The sequence below is a fragment of the Miniopterus schreibersii genome (assembly GCF_964146895.1).
Source record: "Miniopterus schreibersii genome assembly, chromosome: 5".
NCBI classification, from domain to species: Eukaryota; Metazoa; Chordata; class Mammalia; order Chiroptera; family Miniopteridae; genus Miniopterus; species Miniopterus schreibersii.
Genome location: NC_138106.1, coordinates 45632684 through 45660157, shown reverse-complemented (window position 1 = coordinate 45660157; position 27474 = coordinate 45632684). Strand labels below are relative to the sequence as shown.

Genomic DNA, 27474 nt, shown 5'->3' with positions numbered 1-27474 from the left:
TAATTTTATCAAACTTTATGTTCAAAAGATTTCAGATAGTAAACTGTAATAGCAGGGAATGAAAAGAGACATTAGAAGTCAACAATTTATAAGCAAATTTCTAAATCCCTATTAATGGTCCACAGTAGTCAAAAGTTCTTGTTGTAAATGGTTGGGCTTATTGGTATCATATTTAAAAAGGGACAAACTCTAAATTAATCTATGCAAAAAGAGCTCTTTTTAAAGGGAAGCTCAAATCACATACTTTTTTAACAGTGGCAAAATCATATAATTCTGATTAAAGTTCAAAGGTATAATGGTCAGAAATGAATGTAGGTATTAATTCTCTTTAGTGCAAAGTCAGCTATTTTTTTGCACTCTCCTCTCCTTATAGTAAATAGAAATAAGAACAAAAATTACCCTGAAACTGTATGTTGTGTGAATTATAAAGCTATTGACAGCAAAATATGATATACATATCTATTCTAATAAAAAATAACCATTGAGTAATGAAACCTGTTTTCTTCATACTCAGAAGTATTTTATGATTTGCTTATAATTAAAATTCGTGACAATAAATTTTAAAAAATCAACTAATGAATGCATAAATAAAAAAATTTGTGGTAAAGTTTATGCCTATTAAAAAAAAAGTCTAATTAGGACCACTGGCCTTTTCTAATAGGTCTATGTAACTTGAAATCAAAGAAATGAAGTCTCAAAATCATCGCTGGTGGATTTACTTACCATGCTTCAAATACTAAAATATTACCACTTCTTAGATATCTGACAAGCCTGACACCATTCCACTATTTTCTGTGGGTGTTCAATTCACAGGAACAGTTTATTATGAACTGAGACTTAAAAGGTCTAAGCTCAAAAAGTAACTCTGCCACACACAAATCTTGAAAAGCTGTCTCACTTAACTAAGATGTAAATAGAGGGGTTGAACTGAATGATCTCTATAGGCTCACATAGCCTAATATTCTGCATTCTAAGTAAATTTGATTTTCTATTTTAACTCCTCCTGGCTACTTCCTGTTGGAGCTCTGAATGAAATGGTTAAAAGCAGTTACAAGGACGCAACATGAGTCTAGATTGATTTACTAATTTAGTTTGGTATGTAGCTTTTCAACTCCTAAATATTAGAAATATAACCACTACAAAGTTTTTTATAACATAAAACAATCTAAAAACCACACCTCAATCTTTATAGCTAAGAATAAATCATGTGAGACCTGTAACATTTTATTTGTTAAAAATGAACAGCTTCAGAATAGATCTAAATGTAACTTTTCCAAAAAACACCAAAAAGTACAGTGTAAAGCATCTCCTCATTAAATATAAACTTTCATTTTGTGATGCACTGCATCAATGTTTTGCATACACCTTGATGCAAAGGAAATTTTAAGTTGCATCTTGTTTTAAAAAAAACCCACAACTCTAAAAACTGAAAAAGGATGACTACAACCATATTCCAAGAAAGAAAGTTTTCCAACAAAGCATACTCTTTTGTTTATATATAACACATTAGCACTGAGGAATTTTAATTTAGTTGTAACAAAAACAAAATGTCATATTTAAAAAGAAAATGAAATTACAGATGCATAAAGAGCAAAAGTTAAATATATCAAAGACAATGTGTTGTTGCTTGATGTACTTATGTCAATATTTGGGGGCAATTTTTAACGTTTTCCCAAAAAATGCATTAATAATAGGTCTGTACAATATTTAAAACAAGAAAATGAAAACATCTTTATACCATATTTTCACAAACTTGTTCTAAAGACAGTAAACTGCTCAGTTGTTTTTTCTTTTCTTTAAAATAAACTACCAGTAATTCTAAACCAGTCAAAAATGTATTGTTCATGAATCAAATCTAAGCATTTATACTTGCAAAAATGTTTTGCAACGAGTGAGGCCTTGGCCTAAGGAGAGACTAAAGTTTATTTTCAAATTGTGTGACTGGTTTCCAATAATCCCATATCAATAGACTTACTGGCAAAATATCAGATATTAAGGATCAGATTTAATTCTTTGGTATAAGCATGAAACTGTTTTTGATAGCTTTCCGGGGCTAGCATAAACCAAGTAACCCAAAGGAGCATGGGAGATAATGAAGTCTAGTATACAGTGCAAGACAGGGAGGAGCCATAACTTAATGTTTTGTTTTTTAAACAGGGAAAATCAACACTAATAATATACTCTAGGGAAAGAAGCTAACACCTACTTAGAGGCTTTAACATTAGAGCAAACCAAAAGGTTAAACTTCAAAATGACCAAACTCGTGGACTGGATATTTTGCATTTTGGCATTATACCATAACTTGTAGTATACAACCATCTGAGGACTCTTAGCACTAGCTTGGCACAACTAAGTCCTCCTATCCCTCCAGAATGAGGGGGGAAATAATCTTTTTCTCACCATAAATGCTTCAATTTTATACAAGAAGTCAGAGTGAAAGGTATAAAACAAGGTTATAACATAACAATATAATCATTTTGCATTTTTTTTCTTTGTGACATATACAAGTATATTTTTGTTTTTGGAGCTGTATACTGTTTAATTAGCAAGCTCAAATGCCTAAAAAATTTAACTTTTCGAATAAGAAGGACTTTACAGCTATTAATTTTACTATCAAAATATCTAAGGGATTCAATCCACTTTAATAATTATAATTTTTCTAAATATCACTTGAAAAATTCTTTGTGAACACTAGACTCAAGACTACACTAAATCCGAACAGTATATCTATGACCTGGGTTTTAGTTTTTCACCTCAATAACCTGTCTTCAACCTGCTACTTCCTCATGCTTTCTTCATTTACTTACAAAAACTGTCAGATTTTTACATTGGACTTTCTCCTCCAAGGCTCTATTAGATAACTTTGTAAACATGCATTTATGGCCTTCAAAGAGACACATTTTTAAACTGAGACTTATGCCTACAGTCACATTTCTTGTTAAAATTTCAACTTTACAGATTTATAACTCTGGAGCATTAACCTAACACTATCTGAAAAATGAGCCAAGTTCCAGATCTTCCCATAAATCTTAAAACCCAAAAGTGGAATTCTAATTTTTTAAATATGTCTAATGAAGAAAAGTCAACTGCACTTATTGCATCAACACTATTAAAGGATAAGGGACAGCAACAAGGGACCTACTCATATTTCTGAAGACCAAGATTTACCATGGCAAAATATAAAAAGTGGGCAAAGGAGATGAGATCCTAAATATCACTATCATAAAAATAATTTTTGTCTTTCTGTCTTCTTTCTGCCGTATGAGGAACCAAAGAAGTAAACTAGAGAATTGTTCTGCCTGGGTCAACCAAGAAATCTTTAACTGTTCGAACAGATAGGCATATTCCCTGTTATTCTTTCAGGGCATTATTTATACATGTTAAAAAAAAACCCCAAAATAAAAATAAGAGTATTTAGCCTTGTGAATATTTTGAAATAAAGTTGCTTGAACTGCTGTGATAAACTCTTCAAGCAATTCAACTTTTTTAACAGAGTCATCACTCAAAAGTCCCTTTAACATGGGTTCTATCCCACTGTTACAAAGCGGCTTCCTCCTTTGTTGAATGTGAGAGTGGCTCTTTGTTCCTTCAGAATCCCAAATCGCTCATTCAAAGTCATCCCTGTCTAGAGAAAACAAAACATAACAAAAATTAACAATTTGACTATAAGCCATACTGTATTTACTTTGAAACAATGTGATCATATTGGTAATTTCATAGTAACAATAGCTAGCATTTCCTGAATATTTATGTATATGAACTCTAGTTCTATCACAAACCATTCGAAACAGGTGAATTTAGTGAGTTAGAGAAGTTAACTTGCCTACATGCACAGCTACAGAACTTAAACCAGGAAGTTTGACTCAGAATCTCTTATCTCCTAACCACTCTAATGTCTACATTATACACTACATAAAACACATATACCATAATGCCTATAAGTTGTACACTCAAAGATTTCTCTGAATTATTTTTAGGCTCTGCAAACACTGCCACCAACTCTAGTGACGTCTTTGATAAAAGTAGTTATTTAGTCTTGTGAATATTTTGAAATAAATTTTCTTTAATTTCTGTAATGAACTCAGGTCAAATCAAAACCTGATACTAACAACAGAAAGCACACCCAAATTATATTCACCATTTCTGAAAGGAAGTAACAACAATGATAAAACGAAGTAAAAATAAGCAAAATAAATTTGGTTAAATTTCTATTTATATTTCATATCTTCAACAGATTTTTTTATGTCAATGGATACAAAAAAGTATTTGACAAAGTCCAACACCCAATCATGATAAAAATTCTCAACAAATCACGAATAGAAAAGAATTCCCTAAATCTGATAAAGAAAATCTACTAAAAACCTACTGCTAACATCATACTCAATGTTGAAACATTTAATGCTTTCTCCTCAACCTGGGGACAAGGCAGGCATACATGCTCTCTCCACTTCTATTCAACATTGTACTGACGGTCCTAGCCATTATAATAAGAAAAAGAAAAGGTTTTGGGTTGGAAAGGAATTTGGAGAATGACATAATCGTTTACATAGAAAACCCTAAGGAATCTACAAAATTACAAAAAGTAGTAAGTGAATTTTAAGCAAGATCACAAGATCCTAGGTTACTACAAAAATTATCAAAACCAGTGAGATAACCACCTCACACTTGCTATACATATGTAAATGACAGATAATAGCAAGTATTAGTGAGGATGTGGAAAAATTTAGAACCCTCATACATGCATGCTGGTAGCAATGTAAAACAGTGTAGCCACTTCTTTGGAAAACAGTCTGGCAGTTACTCAAAAGGTTAAACATTGAGTTATAAGGCAACCTAGCAATTCCGTTCTTAGGTATTTACCAAGGAGAACTGAAAACATAAACTCATACAAAAACCTGTAAATGTTCAGAGGAGCATTATTCACAATAGCGAAAGTATGGAAACAACACAAATGTCCATCAATTGATAAGAGCACATATTATGTGGTCCCATTTGTATGAAATGTCCAAGATAGGCAAATCTATAGAGACAGACGTAGATAAATCAGAGGATTCCTAAGGTTGAGAAGACTTAGGACACCCTATTTAAGTCATTATACAACATTTGTTTTGTTAACTAAAATATTATCAGTGAATGCCCCAAAGAAATACAGGCGGAAAAATTTACCTGTTTTCCAACACTATTTATGTCAAATTGTAGGGGAACACCTTTAGGGACTTTCTTTACATCAGATTGCTCCCGTTTTGTCAAGAATGAGGGTACAGCAGTACGAGTTAATCGTGGTTTTTGAGTTCTATTAGAAAAAAATTAAAATGAAATTAGACCAGCTTAACAATCAAAAGAAGAAAAATAAAATCATTTAGTACATAAAGACATTTTTAAAAAATCCTCACCCGAGGATATTTTTTCCCATTCCTTTTTTGAGAGAGTAGAAGGGGGAGAGGGAAGGAGGGGGGAAAGGGAGGGAAGAGAGAGAAACATTGATGTGAGAGACACCCATAGATTGGCAGCCTCCCACATGCCCTCAGACCGGGGCCAGGGATCGAGCTTGCAACCAAGATACGTGCCCATGGCCACAATCGAACTCGGGACCCTTCAGTCTATGGGCCAACTGAGCCAAACCGGTTAGGGCCATAAAGACATCTTAACTTATACACATGTTCAAATGTATTAGGGCGGCTATTTTATTTGTGCTCTCAAAAAAAGGGCATGGTTTTTCATTGACTAATCTAGAGACTAAAATATATAATCACTCACAGAATACCTCTTTAAGTAGAATTATAAACTTTTCAACAATTTGGAACGATTGGTGATTTCCAAGTCTTGACCTTCTACTAAAATAAAGCAACCTCTGAAACCTTATTAAAGAACTATCTCACATTCTTTCCATTTCAGTCACTAAAATGGCTAGACAGAGCAAAAATTCCATAAACTTAGAGTTTATAATGCAATAAATATAATGGAATGGTTAAATTAAGATTATCTAGATAGAAGAAAACCCTATGACCTTAAAAAGAAGGTACTTTAAAAATAAGGTACTTTAAAATATACTGGGAGGAAGGGGAGAAGAGAGCAAGTAGGTATAGTATTATCTCATTTATTATTATACATTAAAATAGATGTATACATTATTTGTTATACATGCAGCAAACTTTTATTTATTTTTTTTTTAAATAGGTTTTTATTGATTTTAGACAAAGAAGGGAGAGGGATAGAGAGAAACATCAATGGGCTGCCTCCTGCACAACTCCTCTACTGGGGACCAAGCACTCAGCCTGGGTATGTGCCCTGACTGGGAATTGAACCAGTGACCTCTCAGTGCATGGGATGGTGCTCAGCCTACTGAGCCACACTGGCCAGGGCCATGGACCAAACTTTTAAAATAAAAATATGAAATTGTTAAGAGTGGTTACCTTGGGGTTGTAGAACCAGGAATCAAGGGAGCTTTTACTTTTAACTTTATACTGTACTATTTCCATTTTGTACCTCAAGTATTACTTTTATCCCTGTCTCAGTTTATCCTAACTTGGACACCACACTCCAAGCAGAAGTCCAATTCTTTTCTATTACCTTATCTACTGAGAAATTATAATTTCTGCAAAATAAAGAAAAGACTTACACTGGGCACTGCACTGCTCCAGGGTTGTCAATGGACACAGTTAAAATTCCTCCATTTGTGGTGGAAGTCCGCCATCTAGTTTCAAAAAAACCAAAAACTTTGTCAGAATGAAGTTTATAAATCTATAGTATATTAAACATAAAAAAATATACATTTTAAAGTAGCCACTACTTTTTCTTAGCTTTTCAGAAATATAGCATCTTGGGTGTAGGAACTGGGTGCTTTAATTTACTAAATATTTTTCAGAGTTGCAAATATGAGCACATTAAAAAAAATCAACTACAAAAAGGCTTTTAATGAAAAGCAATCATCTTTCATCCCACTATTCTCCCCTTTCTTGCTCCCCAGAGACAGTACTTTATTTTATTTTTTTATTTCAGAGACAGGAAGGGAGAGGGAGATAGAAACATCAACAATGAGAGACAATCACTGACTGGCTGCCTCCTGCATGGCCCCCTACTGGGGATCGAGCCTGTAACCTGGGCATGTGCCCCGACCTGGAATCTAACTGTGACCTCCTGGGTCATAGGTCAACACTCAACCACTGAGCCACACCTGCCGGACTACAGGCAGTAATTTTAACCTTTCCTGTTCTTATTGCTTGCTGGTTACCTTCTGTTCACTAATATCTTACTGTGATCAGTATTTAGCTCATCACACTATTGTTTAGTTTTCCTACCTAACTCTAAATATTTTGATGGTGGCATTACTATTTTACTTCCATCCTAACTTTAAATATATTTAAACAGCTTTCTTTCAGTAGTATCTCTTGACACCATCCCCTCCCCACTTAGTATAAAAGAATAGTAGTATCTCTATTCCTTCCTTCCACCTTTTCTCCCACTTTTAATCAGCCATACTTTCACATTCATGTAAGACTCTGACATTTACATTATATTTTGTTACCAAATTAAGAATTTTATGCTTTGTTCCATAGGTTGATTCTCAAAGTTCAAAACAAACAGCATTTATATTACAATTATGTTATTATTAATGTTGAAGCAAATAGGCTATGATTATCATTTTCTTCCTTATGGTTTCCAATGTCATGACTCCTGTGCAAAAGAATATTGCCAGCATCAAATTTAAATAGTTTCCTTTCTTATACTTCGATAGCTCAAAATCATGCCCCATTTTGGTTGATATCATACCTGGACCATGACCATGTTTTGTTTTTTAAAAAGTAGGTATAATTTTAAATAGTTTAATCTCAAAACCTGATCATACTGATAGAATTAGAATGTTGTAACTCATACTTGGGGAAGTAGAATTCTGACCAAAAAAATTTTTTAAACCCTAATGGGGTAGTGGGAAAAAAGAATTTGTGAAAAGAAAAATAGTCTATTGTTCTTAAGGGTTTACAAATTTTCTAAAAGCTCTATTGTATTTTCTTCTGTTTATTCCCTGAATAGGTTCATTTGTATAAAAACAGGTATAGAAAATAAAGGGCAGTTTCATTTAACTGGAGCAGTAAAAAATTAAAAATAGAGGAATGTATTTGGTGCTAAAACTTTTATACACTGACACATGAAAATATAAAAGGTTTTGGGGGGGGAAAACAGCAAAAAAGGATTTATTTATTTCAGGCTCAATGGTTAATTTACTTTGGGTTTCATTTAATTTCTTTTGGACTCGGGCACAAAGTAATTTGGGTCACTAGTATTCTGGGAGTTCTGAAATGATATCTTGAAAAACAAATTGAAACTTACTGACGAGTTCTCTTTGCTACTACATCGTCTAGCAGTTGTTCTGTGTTCAACTGGGCCTGAACCTGAAGGGAAAAAAAAAGCAGTAGATCCCACAGAAAGCAGAGGATTTGAATCCAAAGAGCTATCCTCCAAACTTTATAACCCTGTATGATACGTGTATGAATACAGGAAATGGGCACATGCCTATTTTGGCAATACCTCTTTGTTGGGGTTCTTATAGTAGTAAAAACAAGTTTATTCCTAAATAACATGTTAAATTCTTATACGATGTTGCTGAGGACAACAAGAGAGAATGGGGGTGGGGAAAGGAACTAATCTAATGTCATGTTCTCCATATCCAAACCCAACCCCTACCTCAACCATGGGCCATTCCTATGATTGAGGATTACTAAAGATAGATTTCAGAATCCTTTGGGTAAAAAGAAACCACCATCAAGAGTTTTTATACCTTCAGACCTCTTCTGAAAAGAAAAGTTGCCTGTCGAGTGTCTTTCTGATGACTTAATTTATTTCCACTCCTGGTATAATTCGTTGGGATGTTGTTTCTGCAATGAAAACACATATGCATGAATAGTCTGAATCATTTAACATCTTTCAAACATCCTGAGAAAACAATAAGCAAAAACAGTTAAATTCATAGGCTGAAAATGTGAGGATACAGTAAATACAAAGACTGTGAATTTCCTTATTTACATGATGCTATTGAGATTTCATTTATAAATATCTCCCCTCCCTCTGTAGCATGTTACATAACAACTTGGTTAATTTTGAATTAATTTATCTTACAAATATTCAACTCTCTATGTTCCAAACATAAAAGATCTCTTCCGAAGACATTAAAAAACATTTTTAATGCTATTTCTTAAATCTGGTGAAAGATATAATAAGTATGGATTTATTTACAGGATTAATACAAAGAAAATCACACCTAGGCACATCATAGTCAAGCTGGCTGAAAATAAAAAATAAAAAGAAAATCTTGAAAAAAAATTATTTTCTAGTTTTCCTTTCTCACTTGAAAACCTTTATATACTAACATAAATCACAGAGAAACTTGTATCTTTCACTGCATGTTCTTTCACACACAGAACAATGTATTGTTAATTACGTTTGGCTTTACTTTTACCATTTCCCTTCTAGTTTCTACAAAAAGTTGGTAAAATATTAAAAAACAAATTTTTATATTTATCTACACTTTTTAAAAAGGATTTTTTTAAAAAATTGATGTTTAGAAAGAGGGAGAGGGAGAGAGAGAAACATCAATGTGAGAGTGAAACATCAATTAGCTGCCTCCTGCATACTCGCTACTGGGGATCAAGCCAAGCCGGAAACCCAGGCACGTGCCTGGATGACACCCACCCAACTGTGCCACAGCTGGTAGGGCTCTACTTATTTATTTTTACAAATAAAAGCTTAAATGTTTCCTAATCTTACCTCCAATCTTAGAGGCTAAAATGCAAATTTCCCTAACTAGCCTAATTAACATGGGCTCATTAATGGTTGATGTAATTGATTAATTATTTGAGAAGTTTCCCTTTTCTGATAGGTACTACCAAATGATTTTCAAAAGCAAATGAGATAATGTTTGAGTAAAAGTGCAATTCCAGCCATTTCGTTTATACAAAGACTTCATTTCAGAGTATTTTTGCTTTTAATTATCTTCTATAAAAGATGAATAAAAGGCATTTGAAACTAAAATAATAAGGAAACATCACAGCTTGTCAACTTCCTTTGTGCTCACTTATCCTTATAAAGACTAGAATGCATAACAATAGGTCATAATTTTTAAGTTTTTGTTTTTTAAATATGTTTTTATTGATTTCAGAGAGAGGAAGGGAGAGGGATAGAAAGAGAGAAACATCAATGAGAAAGAAACATCACTGATCGACTGCCTCCTGCATGCACCCTAGTGGGGATCAAGCCCACAACCAGGGCATGTGCCCTGACCGAGAATCTAACCAGGGACCTCTTGGTTCATGGGCCAATGCTCAACCACTGAGCCACACCAGCTGGGCAAGTTTTAAGTTTGTTATGGCTTTCAATTTAATATAAAAATAATCTCAGTTTAAAAAGCATTTATACAGAATTCTTTCTAGCTTGCTTTTTCCACAAATAATATACACTATTCTTTTAAGAGCCTTTGAGACTGAATAACCAATTCAGCTTTCAGAATTCCCAATTTTGAATAATTCTGGAAGAGGTGTTTTTACCAAAACAATCACCTTTTGCAATTTTATTCTACATGTCAAGAGAGAAAGAAGCAAAGTGCTGTTTTTAAAAAAAGTTTATAATTAGTTTAACTCATCAATAACAGTGGGTCTAAGAAATAAGAAAAATTATTTGTAAATGCTTCCATGTTGGATGATCAGATAAACATCTCAAATATCTGTCTTGAAAATGACCAGACAACTGTAAGAATCATTGAAAATTCATTCCTTTGAACACTTAGGCAAGAAGTATATCTTTATTTATGCAGGATAACATATTAGTCTCTTATATTTTAGTACTTACTTTCTATTTAGCTGGTTAGGTCTCTTGAGAACTGCAACTGGTTTTCTCTGTACTTCATTTTGTCTCAGAAGGTTTGCCTTCCTTTTTAACGCTGGAAAATATCGTTCTATATTCTTTCAGAAGGCAAGAAACTATGTTAATCAGATTGTTTTTTGCTATATACCCTATTCCAATAAACATTTCTGAGGCGGAATGGACAAGAACTGACCCACTATTTAGATGTGCAAGTTACAGAAACAGAGAAGCTAAAACAACTTGAATATTTCCCAGTCTAAGGGACTGAAAAGACAAACATGTTATACTCAAAATACTTGCAACAAAAGGAGAATTTGGACAGGAAAATAATTTTTTTCTATTTTGGATCTGTTCAGTTTGAAGTGCTCTGGGAGATGCATAGATGATGTGGAAACATGGGTCTGGAGCTCAAGAATGAGAGCCAGAGATGAAAATTAGGGAATCATTTACATAAACATGATATTTTGATATTAAGTAAAGGGGTAAGAGAAGCAAGTTCCAAAACAAATGTGTGAGAAAGAAAAACAGAGGATGTTGTAATAGCAAAGAAGCCTGAGCAGAAATGGTTAGGAAAAAAGAAATCAAGAATATTCAATAACACAGAAAACAAGTACATGAAATGTGCAACAACAATTTTTTTAATTTCACATAAGTATTAAATGGCTTAGTATTATCAGAGTCAAGTTCAAGTTCTACAGAATAGAACATACCCCTGTTTTGGGAAATTCTGAACCTAAAAGAAAAAAGTTATAGAATTGACACTGACAAAGTTCTATATTCCAATAGAAGAATCCCTGAACAACTTAAACACAACTTTTACTTCTTGATAGATATTTTAAGTTGACACTCTCAAACCAAAAAGAAAATTCATTCTTAGACATAACCATTTGTTCTATTTACATTACTAGTATTTAGTAGTAATGTAAATGAGTATGTTATCTTTTCCACTTATTCAATTCATAGGTAAGAAAAACAAACCTTTTTATTGAAATAAAACCACTAATTTATATAAACTATGATTAAGGAAGAGATAAAATAAAGTCTAATTGTGATCAGAACTTTTTTAAAGTGTAAAATTTTGAAGTACCTATAGCAATTCAAGGCCAATGAAGTTATTTAGGTGACTTATTACTGAAAAATAATTTGCTTCACAATTACTATATTGTATCCTAGTCAGACTATTAATCTGTATTCAGGTTGAAGATAGGGTTTTTAAAAGAAACAGCAAATTTCAAACCATATCTTTGCCAAAATCATTCAAACTTTGAATAAACGGATCTTATTATTCACTACACTGCTAGCATTCTATAACTTAACATGATTTTCACTACTTTCAAACAACTCAAAAGACTACCACATGTCATAACTTAAAAATTTTACTGGAACAAGTAATTAATTAGCAGTCAACCCAAACTCCCTTCCAGTACCCATAGCTCATTAATGTTTTCTAATTTCTAAGAAACAGTAAGATCTGTGATAAAGGTTTAGAAGAGAGAACAACTGTTAGTGGTGGCAGAATTGAAAAGTTAAGTAAGAGATCTAAGAGTTGTGGTTCTTAATCAGAATACGCACACTTAAGATAATTTAAGCAATAAATGTTTTGAGTTTTCTTACACATATATATTACTTTCATAATCAGAGAAATCAGAAAGATTAAAAATAGAGGTACAGAACATTAAATTCCTTAGTTGCTCAGATCTATGAAACATAATAGAAGAAAAACCATTTGTGAAACTATTTTAAGAAATGCTTTAGCCAATTCAAAATAAATTACTCACTGAGATGTATATAAAAACAGCTAAAATTTTAGAAAGTAGTTAACTCATGGTAGGTAAATCATTGTAACTCTAATTAACAGTATCAACAAGGGGAAAGTTATCTACCCAAGAGAAATGAAAACCTATGTCTGCACAGGCCTACAGGTGAAATGTTCAGTTACATTATTTACAATACCTAAAAAAAGTGAAAACAACCAAAATGTCCATCAACTGGTGAGTGGATAAACAAAATACAGTATATCCATATAATGGAATATTATTCAATAATAAAAAGGAATGAAGTTTTGGTACATGCTAGATGATGATCCTCAAGAACATTATGACTAAATGCCAGACCACATATTACTGTAATGACTCCATTTATATAAAATGTGCAGAAAAGATAAATTTAAATTGTACATTAAGTAGATTAGTGGTTGCCTGGGGCAGATGATATGACTTCAAATGGACATGAGATTTTTTTCAGAGTGATAGAAATGTTCTACTATTAGATTGTGATGATTATATAACTGTAAATTACTGAAAAATCATTGAATTGTACGCTTACAACAAATGAATTTTATAGTATAAAATTATACCTCAATAACCTGTTAAAAATTACACAGACACACACACACAGAGTCAGGAACCTGTAAAAAACTTTTTGTATTATTTGAAAATGTGGTAATTCATTATTTAAGAATAACAATGATTTTTACCTCATTATTTAATTATTTATATAAGCCCCAAAGTACTATGTAAAAAATCAAAATACTCAAAATGCTCTTTCAAGGTCATTCACAAAATATTAGTACAAAAAAAAAAAAAAAAAAAGGGCATCTGACTCAGCATTAAGCCATCATCATCCTACCTTGTCACTTAGAGGTGGTCGAGTCATAGGACTAATTCCTTTTCGAATTCCAGTTGTTTTCCTAGCTGCAAGGCCAGTAATAACTCCATAAGGACGTCTCTTTCCAGGCATCATTCTTCCTCTACGGCTCAGACTATTCTTACCAAAACCTGCAGGGGGGAAAAAGAAGGAAAAATATCAATCGAATGCAACTGAGGGGCACATAGATCACAAGCTATTCTATAGTACTATTATTTATATATATTTCTTTTGAATTACATAAAATATCTCATTTTCAAAGAGGCAATAAGTCATACTGGAAAGGGTTCTGTTGCAGTAATGGACTGCAAAGGACTAGAGGATCCTCATGTTTCCCTTGTAGCTATCCCTCTCTCTTAGGTTTTACTTTCTTAACAAGACAGCCTCAACTTTCCCTGTATAATGTTTTAGCTATAAACCACATGTGGTTATTGAAGACTTGAAAAATGATTGTCTAAAATGAGATGTGACAAAAGAATGTATGTTTCATTAATAATTTTTACGTGGCTCACATTTCATTTCTATTGATGGCACTGATCTAGAGTGGAATCACTATCTTTACCTCCCATTCACTTACTACCTTGCAATCTGGCTTATTTTCAGTCCTACTATATTCAAACTGCTTTTGCTAAAGTCCCCAGTGAGTTCCAATGGACATATTTTATCTCTGTGGCTTGTGACATTACTGACTTTGCTTTTCCATTATGTATCTTACTTACTTAAATACTTATTTTTCTAATTATGAACAAATAAACATGCTCACTGCAGAAAAGTTAGAAACATATAAAGTACAAATAAGAAAATAAGTTACCCATTATTCCACCACCTAGAGATAACCACTACTAACATTCTATGTCTTTTTAGTCCTAATTTGTATATGTTCATTTAAAAAGTTAACATTATTAGTTTCAGCTATTTTTAAGCAACTCCAAAGACTATCACGAGGTAAATCATAATTTTATAGTAGTAAGTGCTTAGACAGTGGATTGAGTTAATCTTCCAGCAAACCACATTTCACATTCTATGTATTATTTTGTGGTCTATGTTAACACTATATTTTTACCATTATCCCAGGTATTTAATATTCTTTTATTACATTATTTTTTAATGTGCCATACACTTGATCCAACCAATTTCATATTAATCATTTCAGTTACTTCAGTCACACTATTATAAACATTGCAATAACACTATAGATAACATTTTTATACACATTCATGATTACTTCCTCAAGATATAAATTTCCAGAGATTGAAATACTTTATCAAAGAGTAAAGCAAATTCTTAAGGATTTTGATTTATATTATAAAAATCCCCTCCAGAATGACTGTATTTATTTATATTCTAGGAACGTAAGGGTGCGACTTTTTCCATATCATTGACTACTCTGAATGTTCTTTTTAATCTTTATCATTTAGTATTTTAAAAAATCTTGTCGATGAAGTAAAGCTCAACATGAGTACTGTGAAGTCCAGCAAGAAAATAAATAAATAAATAAATAAATAAATAAATAAATAAATAAATAAATAAATAAAATCTTGTCTTATTTGGTTACTAGTGAGAATGAATATTTTCCATGTGTTTTTTGGCTATCTGTATTCTTCTATTCATGAACTGTCATGTTCATAAATCAGCTTTCTAGAGTCAAGTTCTAACTTCCTTCAATGCTTTGATAGAACTACATTAAGTTTACAATTAATTTTAAAAAATATATATCTTTATTGATTTCAGAGAGAGGGAGAGAGAGATAGAAACATCAGTGATGACAGTGTCACTGATCGGCTGCCGCCTGCAAGCACCCTGTTGGGGATCAAGCCTACAACCCAGGCATGTGCCCTGACTGGGAATTGAACTGCGATCTCCTGGATCATAGATCAATCCTCAATCTCTGAGCCATGCCGGCAGGGCACAACTAATTTTTAAAATAGGTTTAATCTTTATTGTTGAAAGTATTACAGATGTCTCCCCCCCACCAGCCCCCCTCCATCCCACTCTACAATGAATTTAAGAATTGACTTCTTTACAATATTCAGGAACACAGTCGCTCCATTTATTCAAGTCTTCTTTTGCCACTAAATTGGCTCAGTAAAGTTGTAAGCTTTCCCTCTCATGGGTCTGCACATTTCTTGTTAGCTTATTGCTATATAGTTTATACATTTTGTTGTCAATCACAAAAGATCCCCTTTCTAATAATAACTTTCATATTGTCATGCCTGGGATTACAGAAAATGAGGTTTTCATTACCTTTTAATCAGCCGTCCCACTGAACTCACTTATTAATTTTAACAGTCTTTCAAATTATTTTCTTGGGATTTCTGACTGACAATCATATTACCCACAAATAACTGTCTTCTTCCTTCTAATAATTATACCCAAATTCTTTTTTTTTAAATGTTTTTATTGATTCTCTTAGAGAGGAAGGGAGAGGGGTAGATAAAACATCGATGAGAGAGAAACATCACCGATCGGCTGCCTCCTGCATGCCCCCTACCAGGGATTAAGCCTGCAACCCGGGCATGTGCCCTGACCAGAAACTGAACCTGCAACCTCGTGGTTCATGGGTTGACAACCACTGAGCCACACCAGCTGGGCACAAATTCTTTATTTCTTATTGCAACAGCCAGGAATTCCAGGGATCCACACTAAGTAACAACTGTGATACTGGGCATTCTTAATCTTAATTCTAATTTGGGGGAGAATGTCTTTGGAATGGTATCCTGTATAATATACCTGCAACATAGTAAAAAGTCTTCCAACAGAAAAGTTTCATGATCAAACTAAATGAAGTTAAAAGTTTTCTTAACTGTAGGATCTCTTAACACTAATGTGTCTGAAGAATCTCTAAGATGGGGATAGTAGCATATGTCATTCCCAAACTTATCTAATTCCAAAATGCTTTTATGTGGTGTACCTACTTTGAGACCAGAGTTCAACAAGATAGTTAGGAAAACCTGTTATGTTATGATGGTTGAATTAGTGACCAACTTATTGCTTTTCAGTTCCCAATTCACTTTATACTGCCGTGCTTCAGTTACTAGAACATTTATTTTTCTTACCAGCTGGCGCCAGCATAAGCTTTGTCAGTAGAGGGCACTGGAGGTAGAAGAAGGGGCTTTTCTTTCAGGTACCAGTGTGTACCTCAGAGCTTGTTCCTATAGTATAGGAAACTCAATGGCACCCACGATCCCTTCCCCACAAGCTGAGACTATGATGAGGAAAGATACATGCCCAGGGCCCTTAAATTTTGGGCCCTACGCATGTGTCTAGATTTAGTCCTAAGCATCACTATAATCTGGCACTACTCACCCTCCAGTGAATTTAAGTTGTGTCACCCCCACAAATGGCTTCCCAATAAGTTCCACCAGTATGGCAACTCAGTTAGTGGAGAGATTTTCCAGATTTGATCCTTTCTTGGGTGTTCTGCCTCAGTACTAAAGGTACTGAATTTATTAGTACTTTTATAATTAAAAAAAAAAAAAGACAATAAAGTTACAATTTTTCTTTTTTAATCCTCCCCGGAAGATATTTTTCCACTATTCTTTAGAGAGAATGAGGCGTGGGAGTTGGGGGGTGAGAGAAACACATCAATTGGTTGCCTCCAGCATGTGCCCTGACTAGGGCTGGGGATCAAACCTGCAATCGAGATACGTGCCCTTGACCAGGAATCAAACCAACACTTTGGTCTGAGGGCCGACGCTCTAACCAGGCAAAGTTAAAATTTTAAAAATCAAATTATGGCTGCTCTATGTGTGTTTTTCTTCTGGAATTGCAACCAAATGAAGATTAAGCACGTTGGGGAAATTAAATTAAATTTACAATTACTTGCTATTAAATTTATAATTACTTGCTATTTTTATTTGTATAACATGAAGCAGCTACCATTAACTGTGCTAGGCATTGTGCTGAATAATTTAACTTAAATGAGAACTTGATGAGGTTGATGCTAACACCTCAATTTTGCAGGTGAACAAAAGTGAGGCAGAAAACAGTAATTACCAAGAGGTTCTAGTTAGAAAACGGAATAAAAGAATTCAAGTTTGTGTGGCTCCAAAACCTGAACACTTTTCCAAACTGTTAATATAAAAACTAAAGAATAAAAGGTAGAATATAATCTACGGTACAATTTCAAAGAGAAAAAACTATTACAGAAAAAGTGGACTCTGCTTGGCCGGTGTGGCTCAGTGGTTGAGCATCGATCTATGATCCAGGAGGTCAGGGTTCAATTCCTAGGTTGCAGGCTCAATCCCCAGTAGGGGGCGTGCAGGAGGCAGCTGATCAATGACTCTCATCATTGATGTTTCTATCTCTCTTCCTCCCTCTCTTTTTCTCTCTCTGAAATCAATAAAGACATATTAAAAAAAAATTAAAAAAGAAAAAGTGGATTCTAAGCTAGATATTACAAAATCAGCCAAGGTCTGAATTGGGATATGACAAGAAGTGACAAGTACAAAGACATGGGCAACTACAGCATACTGAGTTGAGATAGTCTAGAGAAAAGATAGTCTAGAGAAAAGGATAAGAAGTGACTGAATGTGGTGGGCTCAACTCAGAGGGCTTTAGGTTGTGATAAAGGTTATACTTGACTAGGAATGAGGGAGTCACAGAATTCATGATCAGATTATATCAGTCTAGAAGCAGTATGTTAGATTGAGCAGAAGAGGGAGAAGGCAGTGAGACTATTTCAGATGCTATTGCAGTACTCAAACATGACATATAAAAGATTGGGAGAGGAACAAAGAAATGTGAAAGTACTGTATTCCAAAAAAATGAATTAGTGGAGCAAAGGGAAAAACTGAAGAGAGGAAGAAGACATTATTTTATCAAAGTTTTAAGCTCAGATGAGAAAGATTAATGAGAAAGTCTCATTAAGAAGAATAAAACTTATTAAAAGGAGAAAAGTATGGGACAGAATTCTATTTCTAGGTACTTCCTATTTCTGACTGCTACAGTCATTGTTCCCATACTCATTAACCTTTCCACTATCTTTTTTTTCTCATCGCTGGCTTCTTTTCCTCTACCTTCTAGCAAGCTTAGAGCATCCCTTGGCCCTCCTTCTCCTTTCTACCTTTGAATAAACTTAATTAACTGTATCTCAGTTTTAGCAATGGTTCTATTTTTCACTCTTTCATTGTCATATTGCATAAAGACCTAAACACAGTGCCTTAATTCTCTCTTCTTACCCTCTGAAACTGCCTTATATGCTAAAAAGCACAAGGAAGAGATACGAAAGACATCATCTAACGCAAGTCTTTTCTTAGTTTTTATCCACTAAGCCCCTCTAGAAAGTTCTCTTCTGTCTTTCCAGAGCACCTTCATTCTCATTACTTCAATTACTACCTCTATGAAGATCCTTTCACATTTTCACCTCTACTACAGCAGCAGTTTAACACTAGACACGTATCAGAACCACACATGGAGCTTTCAAAAAATCCCTAGACCCTACTTCTGCAGATTCTAGCTCAGTAGAAATGGAGTGCAGCCAGAGCATCAGTCTACTTTATAAAGCTCCACAGGTGCAAATAAGGTTGAGAGCAACTAGAACTAGAGACAGAATTTTTCACCTTTCCTTTGAATCCTCAGCCTAGACCCTTCACGAATTTCTTTCACACACACATCCACTTGCATCAACAATTTCTGGAGTCTTGATCACTTACATGAAGATATGAGGGGTTTTCTGGGAAATATCAAATCACAGCACAGAGTGTATGCAATCATCTATTACTGACTCCTTTCTGAAGCTACAAATATTCCCGTCTCTTGTACCTCTAAAAGAAATAGCTTTCTCAAACTTTTTGGTCTTGGGACTTCTTTATGCTCTTAAAAACTACTGAAGACACCAGAGTTTTTGTTTCTGTGAGTTTATGTTTACTCATACTTACCATACTAGAAATGAAAACTAAGATATTAAAAAACTATTATTTCATTAGAACAATAAATCCATTACATGTAAAATAGCTTATTTTTAATAAAAAAATAACAATTATTTTCCAAAACAATAAAAAAATAACAGGAAGAGTAGCATTGTTTTGTATTTTCTTTAGAGTATGGCTTAACAGAAGATAGCTAAATTCTCGGATCTGTTTCAGCATCCAATCTGTTTTAGTTATCACACAGCATGTAGACCCTGAAAAAGTCCACTGTACATTTATGAGACAGTAAGAGTAAAAATACAGTTACAGTAATGTCTTAGTATTATTATAAAAACAGTTTTGACTTTGTGGACCCCTCAAGTCTTGGGATTCCCCAGGTCCCTGGACAATACTTTGAGAACCGTTGCTACATAGTATTCTACCACTGAAATATATCTTAAGTTGTTGGTTCCAGTATTTATTGAGTGACTCAATTATATTTTGGGCACAATTAGGAAGACTTTACTCACTTATTTGTTCAGCCATCAAAAATAATTTATTGAGCATATGCCAAGGGCTCTCTTGTGCTCTTATCTCAAGCTAACATCCTCACTGGCATTACAATGTGGAAATCTGAACTTTTGCTAACCACAGCTTAAGACAATCCCATCTCTCTCTGCACATTCAGTGACAGCAGCAGCTGTTCTATTTTAAGCCCTGTCACATGTAAGTGGAGAACATACAAGCACAAGTTCAATCTTGTAAGATTCTAAGCTGCCCCTAGATATCATTTATCTCTAGACTCAGATCATAACCTCTAGTTAAAAGTAAAACCTTTTCTGATCCTTTATGGACCATATCCTTTCTTACCTTATCCATTAAATCACCACTGACCTTCTTAGACCAAATTCCCTACCTAAAATTCTATGTCAGAATTTTTCTTACATTTCTCAACTCTATGTTTTCTATTTTATCTTTGTTACCAGAAGTCCCTTGAGTAAAAGACTGCAACTTTATATACCCTGAGACCCTGGTGAGTTCAAAGTATTTATCAGGTATTTAACATATGGTTAGCATAAACGAATATATTTCTGGCTTCTATGACCTCTAAAATTATAAAACAAATTATATACATATATATGTATATATATTAAAATATGGTATACTATGTAATATTTATTTAAAAATCTTTAAATATAAATCACTGGAATTAAATATTCATTTGCTGTAGTTAAATACCTGTCATCAAATTTATTCATTTGGGTTAAGCTGTTCAGGAAATTAGAGAAGAATACATTTTTTTGTAGGGGCTAATCGTAGCTACAGATCCTATTTCTAAAAAAATATATTTTTTAGGTTATGCTGGCATGTTAGCCGTGAATCACAGAACTAATTATGTTTGACCCACTGGAGATTAAATTTCTGAACAAAGATTCATTCTAAAACTCTGATATAACTGCTAAAAATGTTAACAAGTCATATATAATTAAGCGTTCAGTTACTGCCTCAAATCCATTTTGGAATAAGATAGTTATTAAATAAGCTTCCAGATTACCAAAAATAACTATATGTAGAGTTTCAAGGTCATTAGATCACATCTAAAGCATTCAATTCTGAGTGTCACCTTTGGAAAATTTAACAAATCCTAAAGGTCCTGGGTAAGATAGAGTGTCTAGAAGTCATTTGCTATGCAGAATAGTAGTCTCCGTATATTTAAAAGGTTTTCATATAGAAAAGGGAGTTTGCTTCCTATGACTATAAAATTAACAGGTAGACATGATTTAATTCAAGTCAAGAGAATTTTCTAGTAAACAGCTAAATCCAATAACGAAAGAAGTTGTCTTATAAGGTGGTATGCTCTTTCACTGAAAGTATTTAAGCTGGTGTTATACAGTCATCCACGAGACAGACTGTTAAAGGAACATCTAAGATGAAGACCTCATGATATGTAAGATCCTTTACATATGATGTTCATAATTTATAATTTAAACATACTTTAGACTATTTCTATATTGAGGTTTAGAAAATATTTAAGGCAACTTAAATTTTTACCAGATTTTAAGATGAAACTAAGTCTTGGGAGGAATACAAACCCCAAACAAAGGGTACTGATCTATTTCCTCCATGTTTTAAGTAGGTACCAAAAATAGTATACTATAAACCCATAAATAACAGCTTTTTATTCTTACTTGCAAAACTTACCAGAATTCTGTTGGATTCCCCATCGTACCCTCATCCTGAATTGCCGGGAACCACTCTGTTGGAGTCTTCTATTTAGTCGCGGGAAATTCTGCTTTTTTCCTTCCTTTCGATTCAATTTAATGATATCATCTGTGATAGAGGAAATGCAATGATTATTTATTTTCATTTTAGCTTGACTCAATTATTCACTCTCATTTTCTAGTTGGTAGATTTCCATGTCCCTAACTTTTCTACTTTGAAAGCACTCCCATAAGAAGGTAATAGTAACAAGATAAAAGCTCAAATCAGCCAATGCACTTGGACCACTGAAGAAAGGTTTTGCTGGAAACTTATACAACTCAACACCAGGAAGACAAACAATACAATTAAAAAACGGACGAAGGAGCTGAATATACAATTCTCCAAAGAGGACATACAGATGGCCGATAGACACATGAAAAAATGCTCAAGACCACTAATTCTTAGAGAGACACAAATAAAAACCGCAATGAGGTATCACCTCACACTTGCCAGAATGGCTACTATCAATAAATCAACAAACAACAAGTGCTGGTGAGGATGTGGAGATACGGGAACCCTTGTGCACTGCTGGTAGGAATGCAGACTGGTACAGCCACTGTGGAAAACAGTATGGAGTTTCTTCAAAAAATTAAATATGGAACTGCCTTTTGACTCAGCGATCCCACTTCTGGGAATATGTCCTAAGAAGCCCGAAACACCAATCAGAAAAAAATACATGCACCCTTATGTTCACAGCAGCAGTATTTACAATAGCAAAGATGTGGAAACAGCCCAAGTGCACATCAGCAGATGAGTGGGTACATTTACACAATGGAATACCACTTGGCTGTAAAAAAGAAGAAAGTCTTACCCTTTGCAACAGCATGGATGGACCTGGAGAGTATTACGCTAAGTGAAATAAGCCAGTCAGAGAGAGACAAATATCATATGATCCCACTAATATGTGGAATCTAATGTAAACAAAATAAATTGATGAACAAAATGGAAACAGAAGCATGAATACATGGAACAGACTGGACAGTGCCCGCGAGGGTGGGGGTGACTGGATAAAGAAGGTGAAGGAAATAGCTCAGAACATATATGCATACCCCATGGACACAGACTATAATCTGGTAAAGGCCAAGGCAGGGGGAAGTGGGGCGGAGACTCCTCCTGCAATAATGTCCACACTAAAAAAAATTTTAATTAAAAAAAAAAGCCCAAAGCAGACCTACCATTTCTTTCTTCCCCTGGTAAATGTAAATAAGCAAAAGCCTGCTTATAAAAATTACTAATACTTCTTTCCATAATCACAGAAGTCTCCAGTTTTTAAAAACATCCAACCTTCAATAAAACCACTGGCAGTCAAAAAATAAATCATTCCATTAAAAGACTAAATTTATAAGTTCATCTCAATTCAACAAATATTTATTAAGCATATACTATGTGCAATAAATATGTGACTGACTATGATATAACGGAAACAAACAAAATTAAAATCTGACCGCTGTTCTCAATAAGTTTAAAATTATTGATGGACACAGACTCACAAATAGCAAATACAAAATTCAATAAGTACCCCCAAAAAAGATACACAAAAGAAAATACTATTGGTTTCTGTTCCTCTAACAAAGTAATTCAAAATTACCTCATTTTCCTTTCTACACTGCTCTCATTTCCCAAAACACTTTCAAAGTGCCCCAAGGTATTTCACAAGCCTCACATTCCTCTAACACCACAACAGAAAATTGTGAAGAGCTGGAAACAAAATTTTCTCCAGATTCCCATTTACATCTGTTAAAAAGTGGTTACTAGAACAGGGAATAGAGTCAATAATATCTTCAAAACCATGTATGGTGTAGATGGTTAATAGATCTGTTGTGGCGATCACATCATAAGGTATATAAATGTCAAATCACTATGTTGAACACCTGAAACTAATACAATATTGTATGCCAACTACACTTCAATAATTTTCAAAAGGTTACTAGACATCAAAAATATTCATTAAAGAAATATCCAAACAATTTCTCCATAGTCCCAACTCCAATATTAATTCTGATGACTGAATACAGAGCAAATAAACCAAAGAAATTGAACATGGCCAACAACTTAAGAAAATGTGACAAAACTAATTAATCTCAGGGATTTTCCCCCAAACTGCTCTAAACACAAATATCCTAACAATGATATCAATATAATTAGTCTTTTCTGAAGTAAAAGAAGGAAACTTAGATTATAGGGATCCTTTCTTATATATTACTACTCTACCTCACCCATCTGCAATCTTTAAGACTCTTAATCACATTTAAATAATCATATAATTCATATCTCCCCAAAGTACTTAGTTATCTTCTAGAGATTAACCCTTCAACTACAAAAGAGTTCATCAAAGTTAGACACTCTAAAAATAAAAAGGTTTCTTGAATATCAGATACATGAGCATGTTAAATTCTCAGTGAACAAAAAGAAAAGACACTTCCTTTGAAACACTTTAAGGTGCTACTCTTCACCAGAAGTCTAAAATCTCAGAGCCACAAGAGGACACACACAAAAATGAATTTGGTCTGTGAACCATTAAAAAAAGGGAGTTGGGGGACAAGGGTATAATTTTGATTAATAAGATTAAAAATTTTTTTTAAACCATTGACCTGCATACTTTTTAAAAAAATATGTTTTGCCCGGCTGGGAATGGCTCAGTGGTTGAGTGTCGACCTAGGATCCAGGCAATCAGGGTTCGATTCCCGGTTGGGGCACATGCCCGGGGTTGTGGGCTCGATCCCCAGTTGGGGGTGTACAGGGGGAAGCCGATCGATGACTCTTTCATCATTGATGTTTCTCTCTCTCTCTCTCTCTCCCTCTCCTTTCCTCTCTCTGAACTTAATAAAGATATATTAAAAATGTATATATATATGTTTTTACTGAGTTCAGAGACAGAGGAAGGGAGAGGGAGAGAGAGAAACATCAATGATGAGAGAGAGTCATTGATAAGCTGCCTCTTGCACACCGCCTACTGGGGATTGAGCCCATAACCCAGGTATGTGCCCTGACCTGGAATTGAACTGTCACCTCCTGGTTCATATCACTGAACCATGCTGGCTGGGCTAACCAGATTAATTTTAAAATAGAGCATCATAGAGTATAAACATAACTAAAAATTAAAAGTAGTAAAGCATATCAAATATAAAATTATGTTTAAACATTTTATTATCTAAGTCCTCAAATTAAATGAGCTATGATGATGACAAAGAGCATTCTTCCAATCTAAAAGAGAATGGTTTTCTTCTACTCAAAGAGCAGATAGGGTAGATATGTATAAGACGGAAAAAAATCCATTATGATAAGCTACTTTTATAAAAAAGTTTCTTCCATAACATTAGTACCACATACATGGTACTAATAATTATAATAGTAGTAACTGAGTACTAACAGTCATTGTTCTGACATGTATTCTTTTAATTCTCACAATTTTATGAAATAAGTATTATAATGCTCATTTTCAAATCAAAGAAACTGAGCCACAATGAGGCCAGCCATTGGTAACCTTGGTAGTCTATTCATATAATCCAGGTAGAACCACAATTTTTAAAAAACACAAAAATTATAATCTAAAACCCCTGTAGACCTGATAAAATGAAATATTCATGAAGCATTACAATTGTTTAAAATAAATCTCCTTCCATCCCATCTCTGTAAAATTCTCACTAAAACAAATCAAAAAGGCACCTGACAGAATGCTCTTGGAGTATGCCTAAAAGTATGTTCTTGGAGGAGAGAAAAGATACCAAGCTCTGTTTTAGCTATCCACAGCACTTCATTTCTACCTTCAAAGATAATTGTCCTTAGTTTTCTACACTTGAACATGGTAATCACAACACAAAATACACACAAAAACCCTAGAAACCTAAAATAATGTGTTGGTTATGAAAATACCTGTTTAACACTTCCTACAATTATCTATAGCTTAGGGCTCTAGAGCAAGACCAAAATCCTTACTCCACCACTTACTTACTTGTATGAATTTGGACAAGTTACTTAACTTCTCTACACCTCAGGTTTTGTAAAATGGGAATAACAATGGCAGATATAGTGTGTGTGTGTATGTGTGTGTGTAAACATAGAGCCATCTGTGTACCAGGTACTGTTCTAAGCAGTTTATACATGCCTTTTGACTCATTTAATATTTATATCAACCCTCTAAGGCAAATAAACCTATTATTATCAACTTTTTACAGATGAGGCATTGAGAAGTAATTTGCCCACAATCACATAGCTATAAAGTGGCAAAAGCAGGATTTGAACTGAGTGCGGTTCTGGATTTCGTGCTCTTTATCATTAAAAGTATATCTCATAGGGTTACTACGAGGATAAACCGAGTTTACACATATTAACGCTTAGTCCAGTGTCTGGAAGGTAATAAGCACTCAATAAATAGTCGTTACAGTTTTTCTCGGCTTTAGCTGAAAAGATTTCTTGTTTCTTTAGGGTTCACTAAGACAAGACTTGTGGCCAAACATTTCCGATGGTTTACTTAATTCACATACTATATACTGGGTTCTGACTTGAGGCAATCATAGAAACCAAGTTTTTTGACTAAAAACTTTGCAGATAAACCACAACAAAAGAAAAATACTGTCCTGGGAAAAGTTACACCTCCGTATCCACCCGTCAGGTACTTTTCAAATATGCCCAAAACTGTAGTCCACAGAAAAAGCTTAATTCCGTAACTTGAATCCTGACAAAAAAGTAATTCCTTTTAAACTAGCTAAGCCAAACACAGAGACTCGTTCCTCAGTAGTGCTAGGTCTAAATTTTTAATTAAATCACCGATCCTCCTGCTTTTTACATATTCATCACTACACCACCCCACCCTTCTTATAGTGCTAGATCCCAGGCTTTATCCGGCTTCGCATCTATTCATGTAAATCAAATCTCACCCTTGGTTTTTGCTGCTTCTTTTTTTTTTCCTAATTAGCTAGGCCTGGATAAGGAGATTGTGCTTTTTTCTAGGCACCGCCTAATAAAGCACCATCTGATGGAATTCCAGCCTAACGATATTTTATTTCCGACAACCGCTCCGGAGTCCGTGCCCCGTCGTGGCCCTGAGGTCTGGCGTCCGTCAGAATCGCCAACTCTCGGGGGCGTCTTGACACCTCCTCGGTCGGCGCCCGGCGCAGGCCTGGGCACACAAAATGCCCAACGAGCCCTTTTCTGGAAGCACTGATTATTAACCGAACGCGGACCCAGCCGGGCTCTCCGAGCTTTCCTCAGACAGGATGGTTTAGTCGGACCATTCCCTTCGCTCCCCGGATAACGCCCACAGCGAACACGCTGGAGGGAAAATCCGCGGAGTTTTCCTCACAAAGAGCCGGGGTCACCCGCGAGTGGTAGCGCCCCTCTGAGGGAACAGGCTACGCACCCCTGGACCCTCCAAATCTCCAGGCCCGCAGCGCTCCCCACCCCGACCGACACCCCTCAGATAACAGCCCCGCCGAGGCGCTCGGGCCCCTCAGGTTCGACCCCAGCATTCAGCCCCCAGAGGCCCTCGCTTGGTTCCGCCTAGCCGAAAAACCTCGCTCCGCCACAGCGGCCAACCGCCCCTTCCCCCACAAACCGCGGTCCTTGGTCCCACCCACACCCTCCCCCCACTCCAACTCAGTCCAACTCGGCTCCTCACCCAGAGACATATCAATTTTGTCGAGGTTTTCATTACTGCGGGGTTTCGGCGGCGGTGACGGGATGGCCGTGGCTCCCACTAACCGAGAACCAAACCGGTTCATGACTGGAGACGTAGCGCCGGATCAGTCAGCAGAGAAGGCCAGAGTCTGAGGCCTGCCACCTCCCCCTCACGCTCACCGACGAGCCGCACCGAGGGAGCGCGCACGCGTGCTAGCGGCGTCCTCGCCCTCCCACCCGCGGCTGC

At 34.9% G+C, this 27474-nt stretch overlaps 1 protein-coding gene across 1 annotated transcript; it reads right to left on the bottom strand.

The window, feature by feature from the left end:
* Positions 1-1211: 1211 nt before the first annotated feature.
* On the bottom strand, positions 1212-27474 carry FYTTD1 (forty-two-three domain containing 1). The gene is made up of 9 exons (XM_081138562.1): positions 27229-27474; positions 21552-21680; positions 13483-13631; positions 10840-10952; positions 8777-8873; positions 8329-8390; positions 6620-6694; positions 5167-5293; positions 1212-3625 (listed from the first exon to the last, which is right to left on the bottom strand). Exons 1-9 carry the CDS (start codon positions 27329-27331, stop codon positions 3527-3529), a joined length of 954 nt encoding a protein of 317 aa, XP_080994688.1. The 5' UTR covers positions 27332-27474; the 3' UTR covers positions 1212-3526.

Bases quoted from the DNA above. Each gene is read 5' to 3' on its own strand.
- FYTTD1 (XM_081138562.1), bottom strand. From the start codon at position 27,331: ATGAACCGGTTTGGTTCTCGGTTAGTGGGAGCCACGGCCATCCCGTCA. The intron at 5,294-6,619 runs GTAAGTCTTTTC...TTTTTCTAATAG, and splicing joins GGAGCAGTGCAGTGCCCAGT to AACTCAAAAACCACGATTAA. The intron at 3,626-5,166 runs GTAAATTTTTCC...TGTTTTCTCTAG, and splicing joins TAAATAGTGTTGGAAAACAG to ACAGGGATGACTTTGAATGA.